The 8,993-nt window shown below is 39.2% G+C and overlaps 1 protein-coding gene and 1 pseudogene across 1 annotated transcript; both read left to right on the top strand.

The window, feature by feature from the left end:
- The first annotated feature begins 263 nt into the window (after positions 1-263).
- On the top strand, positions 264-1,262 carry LOC148372336 (free fatty acid receptor 2-like). Its single transcript, XM_088328029.1, has one exon. The coding sequence runs from the start codon at positions 264-266 to the stop codon at positions 1,260-1,262; it is 999 nt and encodes a 332-aa protein (XP_088184155.1).
- Positions 1,263-6,700: 5,438 nt separating this feature from the next.
- On the top strand, positions 6,701-6,845 carry LOC148372335 (U2 spliceosomal RNA; annotated as a pseudogene).
- Positions 6,846-8,993: the final 2,148 nt, after the last annotated feature.

The following is an 8,993-nucleotide window of genomic DNA, read 5'->3' as shown; positions in this document are numbered from 1 at the left end:
GTCATTGGCCATGAAAGAGTCAAGTGGAAAAAAAATCTTTTGTGATTAAGGGCTATACTACAAAACATGGCTTAGCTTGACTTAAAAAAACAGGCTGAACTGAGCTGAACTAAAAGACAAAGAATACAACAAAATCCTGCTTTCTGTTTTCAGTTCTTCCACCCAAACCATGAGCTAACCATCTGGCTTGGCTACCAGAAGAGCAGACGAGGCCGCCTCGTTTTTTTTGGAACGCTCCCTGTGGTGGGACCACCTCAGTTCCGATGTCCCTCAAGGATCTTTCTGTGCAGGAGTGCAGCACAGAGCTATGCCTTTCCGTCTACGTCATCACGTTTGTTCTGGGCTTTCCTGCCAACATATTAGCCTTTTACACCTTCTGCAACAAAGTCCGTCAGAAGGCCACTCCCATCGACATCCTCCTCCTCAACCTGACCATCTCCGACCTCCTCTTCCTGCTTTTTCTGCCCTTCAAGATGCAAGAAGTGATAAGTGACATGCAGTGGGAGATGCCCTACCCCTTGTGCCCCATGTCTGGCTTCATCTTCTACATGACCATCTACAACAGCACCTTTTTCCTGACCGCAGTTAGCGTAGAGCGATACTTGGGCGTGGCCTTCCCCATCCAGCACAGCCTGAAACGCCGGCCGCTCTACGCCGTGGCTGCCAGCGTCTTCTTCTGGATCTTCTCCTTCACGCACCTCAGTATCGTCTTCATCATGCCGTTCATCGGGACGCCAGATGAACCTGTTAGCGCCACGGCAGAATCCAACGTCACAACTCCGGCACCTGAGAAAGTCTGCTACGATAACTTCTCCGATGCTCAGCTAAAGGTGCTCCTGCCGGTTCGGTTGGAGTTATGCCTGGTTTTGTTTTGCGTCCCTTTCCTTATTTGTAGTTTCTGCTACATCAACTTTATCCGGATCCTGTCACGGCTGCAGCACATTGACCGACGCCGGCGCCTGAGGGCCATCGGTATGGCACTGGGAACTTTACTGGTTTTTGCCGTCTGTTTCGGCCCCTACAACGTATCCCACGTGGTAGGGTTCGTCACTTGGAAAAACCCAGACTGGCGAGACAAAGCTTTGCTATGCAGCACCTTCAACGCCTGCCTGGACCCTCTCATTTTTTACTTTTCCTCGTCGGCCGTGAGGGGCACGGTGGGCAACGTAATGGAGGTGGTGAGGGCCCGGTTGAGCTTGTGCCCGCTGCGGCAGCGCCGAGGCGATAACCAGAGCAAACAAGAACAGATCAATGCTATCTGAGGGTTTATTTCTTTATCGCTGTCTGCAGCAGGAAATTAATGTCATGTTTATGTCGGGGGCACGTGAGTCGTCTGTTGTGAAACGAGAAGCGCGTGTCACTTCCCTGAAGATCCGCTCCCTGGAAGGAGGACTCGGAAACAAGCAACAGTTTTGTCACGTTTTAATGAGGCTGTACGATGACTAATGAATGTTAAAGGGTAGTGGCTTGCAACCCAATGGGTAGGTTTACATGATGGAAATAATCCAATCGAACACAGAATATTGCTTTCTCCCTTTTATTTTCTGCCCACTTTGGGAAAAAAACCTACACTATATACAGTTCATTTGTATACAGTGTAAATCTCTGCTCCTGACAAGGCATGTACAAGGACATCTTGTAAACACGAAAGATGCAGAAATGAAGCTCACTTTTGGCGGAAAAAAACATGGTACTTGGTTGGATTTGGTGAATAAAATGGATGAAATCCTCCTTTATCTTTTGTCAAAAGTTAAATGCAGAAATTAAATCTATTTTCGACATGATATCGAGCTCGCTTCGCCCTTGAATTGGAATAGCCTTGAAATAGGAATACTTTCAAAACTCAATATTCGGTTTCCCATCAAATGATTGTGAAAGTTGTCAATGAGTCTACATTTTGGTGTTGAATATAGTTAAGGTTGGAGTGAATTTAGGGAGACATGCCGGGTAGAGGCGCTAATCTCTGATAATTTTGTGTTTAGGTTAGTATGAAACACATTTCAGTAGAAAAGCTGTTTCGAGAAAAGCGTTTCGTTTTTCCAGAATAATCAAAATCAAGCAACTGGTTGTTCCTTTTAACAGTCACAAGTCTTGTTGACATTCAGGAATTTACTTATTATCTAAATGTTTAAGATGTTAGCATTTAGTTTGTTTGTCTGGACTCTTGGAAACGTCTAATAAGTAGGTGTTTGTGTATATTAATTTGCTAGTTTTAGAGTTAGTCGCTAGCATCAGTCTTAAAATCCTCTTTGCATCACAAAGGTTTAGGGTGGATTTGGGTTCATCTGGAGCTTAAAGTGTAACGTACAGATGATCTATTTTGTCAGTATTGCAAGTACAGTAAAAGCTGGCTAGCTAGATACCTGTTTATGATCAGTTGCCTAACTTGCTAGCTAATTGGATAATTAGAGGAGGGCCAGCAAAATCTCAGATTAGTCTTTTTTTCTTAGTCAGAAAAATTTAAAATGGATTTTAGTAAAATTGGAGCAGGCAATTTTTCTAACAGGTTAGTTTGTTGTTATGCTAAATATATTAAATATTGACGAGCTATGATCAGTTGCTTAATTAGCTAACTAGTTAGATAATTGAAGGAGGACCATCTTCGGTTTTATATATTGGTCAGTTTTTTTTGCAAAACCTTAAGAAAATTTAGATCTAAACTAGCTTGGAATTCAATCTAGGCCACAGTGTTGAGAGCGGCAATTAACAAATAGACCACCAGAAAAGTTGAGGTTTTTGATTGTACTCTACATTTGGTTTTAAGGGAGATGCCGTCAAAGATTTAAATTTAGTTTTATCCGGGTTGTTTTATGGAAAGGTTTGGGTCAAATTATGTAGGGGGTAAATTTAGGAGTCATTTGGGATTGGTTGATATTCTGCTTAGTGTTTTGTAATATTAAGTACACCAGTCCAAGTTTTTCATACAGTTTTATTTAACCCCTTAAGGTTTGGCTCCATTTCTCCCCTTTAAAAATAAAAAGAGTCGTCAGATTATTTTGAATACTTCCGTTGGCCCCTGACCTTGTGATTGACACTGCTCTTGGCCAGTTGTAAGCTTCTTTTTTTACGGTCCTTTTATAGGACAACCTATGAGGGCCTGTTTTGAAAAATACATTTTAAAAAGTCATGACCAATTCGGCTTCAAAAATCTTTAGCCAATAGTGACCGATTCAAATGTGGACTGTCACATTGGTTACCCAATGAAATTCCCAATTCCTGTAAATATGTACAAATTTAGGGTGATAATTCAAATCAGAGCTAAAAGTAAACTTCCGCAAAGCCAATCATGATTCATTTTTACGCACCATTATTAGGCGTAAATGTGCACAACTATGGGTTGACTTATAGAAAGAGAAGTCAAACATTTACAACTCTTTCACAACGTCTACAGATTTGGCCAAAGTAAAATACACGAATGTAAAGTTTTAAGGGCTGTGAAATGGTCGCCACCAAATGGCCAATTTTGGAAACGCCTAGACCTACCTTTGGAAGGAAATGTTTAGTTTTTCAGATTGAACAAGGTATAAGGTAAGGCCTCAAGCTATTATTTCACCTGTTTTCCAGCTAAGACGCCCATGCTACACTCTTTTGCAGGAATTTGATTAAGCAAGAGTAATAAACTTATATTTGTGTGTGTTCCAACTCAGATTACTCAATTTTATTAGCACTTGCTGTGACTATTTCAGTTTAGGACAAAACTTCAGAGTGTTACATTTCAAAAGAAACCAGATATGTTCATATTCTCCACACGGTTCAAGAACAGCATTCAATTTTACTTTGACTACAGCTTGAATTGGGATTTTACAGGAACAATGAGGGGTTGAGGGTGTGTTAAGGTTTTGTTATCTAAATATAAATGTTATGGTGCTACTATACATAGCAATTTTGCTGCCTGCTGCACAATAACATTTGCTTGTGACTTTTCAGAATAAAAACAAAAATGACTAAAACCATGACTCACTATTTAATATAGTGCTAGTGTCGTACTTGCTATCGTTATCACTGCTATTAAACCTTATCTGAATGGCCTAATTTCTTTTTTCCAGAGTCATAGCTTCGACCTTGTGTGTTTTTGCAAGTGTGTGATGCTTTCAAGTCAATAGGAAACATTTTACCGCACAAAAACACAGAAGTCAAAATTAGCCTTTGATTCTTTCAATTGACTGACCGTGTTTATGCGTGTAAACAAGCACAATCTTCAGTTTCCTGTTTCACTGGAAATCATTCTTTGTGTTACTCTGTCAGCCTAGTATGGCTGGTAAATTAAGATTTCAAGCCTGGCGTGAGGTTTGTAAATACAATTTTAAAAATCGTTTTAAGAGTTTCAAATTAATGTTTAAAGTTTACATTAGGGCTTCAAAATATGTTGCCTGGGTAATGTTTTGAATAGTTTCCAATTTCAAACCACTCCACCCTTGAAAAGAAAATGTAGTTTCAGTCCAGTATGGGGTTTTAAGTTAAGATGTTCATATATAATTAGAATTTAAATAAATGGTTTAGTTGTTTCAAATGAATGTTTCAAATCTAGATTAGGGGTTTCAAGATATGTTAACAATGTAATGTTTTGAATAGTTTCAAATTTTAAGCCATCCCCCTGAAAAAACAATATAGTTTCAGTCCGTTTAATGTGGTAAATTAAGGTTTCAAGCCTGGCATAGGCTTTGTAATTACAATTTTGAATCTGGTTTAAGAGCTTCAAATTAAAGTCTCAGATTTAGATCAGGGCTTCAAAACATGTCAACATATTAATGTGTCAAATAGTTTCAAAATTCAAGCCACTGAAGAAAATCCAGTTTCAGTCCAGTGTAAGGTTTTAAAGAGGTTAACCCCTTTATAGTGATCAGTCTTAATCTAGATACCTTAAAACTATAAAACTTGGATTGCTCACCCTGGTAATAAGATGTTTGTCAGAAAACATGGACTCGTTGTATTCGGGACCATCCAGTGAATTCAACCGTGTAAAATATTTACTCTAAAACACATGATGATGTCAACAGATTTAAAATAACAAATCTGCCTGGAAGCATTCCTGCATCGTTTTACGATCCTTTCACTCCACAATTCCCCTTTTGAAATAAACAGACTCGTCAGATGATTTCCAATATGGCTGTTAGCCTCTGACCTTTTGATTGAGAGAATTTGGTCGAGTAGGGTTTCAATGATATACAGATTCAAATTAGGATTAGGGATTTAAAAGTATGATTAGTTTCAATAAAAAAATTAAAAGCCTTTTATAAGCCATATAATGAATGGCACACATGCTTTATGTATCTATATTAGCTAAATTAGCCTACTATCAATTGGATGCAGTACATCCTCTGGATAATGATACACCACGTGACTACTCTGTTCTCGGATACCGCCTGAAGTTAAACTTTATTACAATATTAATGAATTACAGTATGTTTAATTGCTTTGACAAAATTAAAGTCATGCAATAAATAAATCACTCGACTCATCAGACGCAACTGAGTATTTTGATTTTGAATGTTCTTGATTTGCATTTCGGTGATTTTTCTTGCCATTTTAACGGACTTTTCCTTTACTGTCTTAGTGGCGAGAGGTATGTCTTTAATTTTACGCATTATTTCACTTTTGTTTTTGAAGTCGGCAAATAGGTGTTCTGATATCTTGATGAATGACTTCTTCATATAGTCACCATCTGTAAACGGTTTTCCCCACTTTATTATATCCTAGCTTGCAAAAAAGTAGTAGTGTAGTTTAAGAATGCAATCAGTTTCTTAAAGGGACAGTGTGTATTATTAGGTGACTCCTGCTGGAAAAAAAGTTTCATTTAGTAAAAAAAAAAAAACAACAACCGAAAACAACAGCATTATTGATTTGAATACTAGGCAAAGATACATGATCTAACATAGCAATGTTGTTTAAAAAAAAATCATAGGAAAATAAATTTGTATTTGTTTCTCACAGTGGATCCCCCACTAAAGTCTCCGGCGGGTTTCTCGAGTGGGGGTTAATGACAGGGTTAGGGTTTCAAACTAGGAATTTGATAAGATAATTGGATCAAGAAGGGTTTCAATGACATGACTATTCTAATTAAGATTGGGGATTCAAAATAAGGTTCGGATTTCAATACAGATTTGATCATGAAGATATAAAGTAGGGTTAACCTTAGGGTTTTAAGATGGAGTTTGAAAATTGTGTTGGAGTCACAAATAAGGGTTTCAAGAAAAACGAAAAATTTATAATGGGTTTCAAACCAAAACAGGTGTGATTAACATGCCTGCCTAGCAACAAGTGACCATTTGACATAGCAGTTAAAAAGTGTGTATGAAGATCACACATTTGTCATTAGAAATCACGTTTTGGTGGATGGATTAGGGCAGGGGTCAGGAACCTTTTTGACCCAAAGAGCCCTAAAAGCAAAAAATGTTTTAAAAAGAAACTGAGAGAGCCACATCATATATTTTTAGCCAAATTCGAAAAAACTGCCAAACACACTCTGTAGACTAAAGCTAATTCTTCAGCACATTTTATTTCACTGTGTCATTTGATAATTTAATCAAATGTATGAAATTATAATAATGCCAAATTCTGTGTCCCAAGTCTTCCACCTTCAGTTAAGAGTGTTGAGGCAATTTTTTTCCATGACATTTTTCCTTAATAACGGTTTCAAAACAATGTGCATGCAAAGTTCTTTTGTAACGGTTAATAAAAACACACCATACGTGCAGAAATGATCCCTAGTGGTCTAGTGAATAAGATCTGGCTCGGCCTTTTAGTGAGCACAGATTTTTGCAATCTGGAGAGGGAATAAGAGCTTGCTCTGTCCACTTCACGCATCGGCCCGGTATTGCAGTACCTCCGGGAACGGTGCATTCGCAATGATCGCAGCAAGGCTTTAGGGCTAGGACCTTAGCTTGGCCTTTTGGCTGAGAGTAAGAGTCCCGGCTCCTTGGCTTTGTAGCGTATTATGAACTGATAACGGATAATGGATAATGAATAACGAAGATAGAACAATAACCCTTAAAAACCCCAAAACCCCGATAAGCATATCGTCATATTCACTTTCGGTGTAGACTGCACTGAGCGAGAGAGAGATAGAAGGAAGTGCCTTGCGCTGTGTGCAGGGATCCGCCCACCTTTACTGCTCACCCAATCAAAGTCGTTTGCCAGCATTTTTATTTATCAGTTTAGATGGTTTCTTATCTAACTTCTGCAATGAATTGCTTCGGCTTTATATGGACCAAAATCGGGATGAAATCACTTGACTATTGCCACAGAGAGATGTGCATTTTATTTCGGAGCCATATGTACTCATGAAAAGAGCCATATATGGCTCCCGAGCCATAGGTTCCCTACCCCTGGATTAGGGTTTCAAACACACATTTGATTTTCAAGTCTGTAAAATCTTAATCCAAAATGATTTATCCGGAATGAGAAGATAGTTGCTTCCACATGTGGATAATAAAACATTATAAAACTAGCATTTATCACCAACTGTTTTCTTCTGCATCAATACGAGGAAAGGTGCAAACAGATTTACCGCCATTATTTTTTGATTTGTCATAAAAGCGCTCGGGTGAAAAGATGAAGTCGCTAAGAAGGGCTCCAATTTTTACAGCCTTCTGCCCAGACTCGTCAAGACACTATAAACTCTGAAACCATTCAGGGTTTGGACAAGGCCTTTGATTTCAAATTAAGGTTCTAACACTTAAAAGCGTTATTTTGCAGACTGGGGTTGCATGTTAATACACTGGTAGGAATTTTAAATTAATGTTTGTTTCTGTTTCAGGTTTTAGAGCCAAATTGATGATTCAAATGTGGATTAGAGTCAGTTCAATTTGGAATTAAGGTATCCAATTTCATGGATTTTGACTTTAAGCAGCATGTTTCAAACAAGACCTGGGCTGTGTCCCATTCTTCTCACTTTCACTCGCTATTTACCCTAGACACTCGGTTTTGCGCGTTCACATGAAAATGGGATGTGTCCCAATTCTGACTCTTCAACTGTCACACCCAAGGTTGAGACTCAAGTTGTTTACATGTGACGTAGGCCAATACGTCACAGAGGTCTACAGCCAATTCGTATTACAGCCATCTACTGGACTGGGGTGGAACCTTGCAAGTGCCGTCCGATTTTTTCGGCGACAATATTCACTTTGCACTCCACTCACTGAGGGGACTTCCCTATGGAGGGACCTCACTGGAGGGTTCTCAGGGCCAAGTGAGAGGAATGGGATTGGGCCCTGGAGTTTTGAAGTTTTGAAAAACAGCTTGGGGAGAAAGGGAGTTTACAATAAGGATGAAGTTTTACATAATTGTTTTTAATCAAATTAAAATCAAGTACCTCAGATTAAATTTTTTAGTAACATGCAGTTGGGGTTTTAAATAAGGGTTTCAAGTGAAGGATTGAAACGAAGTATCAAATGCAGCATTTTTTTCTGTTCATAAGAACCCTTTTGCCAATGAATACGACCAAATGTCTCCATAACGCTTGATAGAAAAACAAAAGTTGTTTTTGAGTCGTGAAAATGTCACCATAAAGCATTTTTATCGTTTTGTTGTCACGTCGTGAAAGACAGCAAAGTTTTCCCGCGCCAAACCCGTAAACAGGATGCAATTGAAAAGCCCATTTCTTCGCAAACCATCCGTCAGACCCGGCGCCGCTTTGGCATCCTTCACCACAAGGTAATCCAAACCTTTTCTTTTAACGGCTTGTTGTGTAATTACGCTTGCGGTTTTCGTCATCTCTACGACGACAACACAGATTTATGCCGCCGGGACCGAGCTCGCTTTGCCAACCGCAGCGGGATCAAACGCCGCCGATAAGGCGAGGCGGCCCGCGCTAAACAGCGCTAAAAACAGACAAATAGTGCAGCAAAACACAACAAAACACCGATTGCATCGTCTCGCCAGCCTAGGTGGGGACATTGTTTTCCCATGATGCATTGCGGCATCGCTGGCTTGGTGTTAAAGTTTGATCTCATTTGATATGTTTTTGTTTATCTGAATGGTTATTTTAAAAGTGT

This window comes from Urocampus carinirostris, chromosome 2, assembly GCF_059441175.1.
Source record: "Urocampus carinirostris isolate Australia breed hairy pipefish chromosome 2, RoL_Ucar_1.0, whole genome shotgun sequence".
Classification (NCBI taxonomy): domain Eukaryota; kingdom Metazoa; phylum Chordata; class Actinopteri; order Syngnathiformes; family Syngnathidae; genus Urocampus; species Urocampus carinirostris.
Note: the sequence above shows the minus strand (reverse complement) of the source record. Positions and strands in the feature narration are given on the sequence as shown.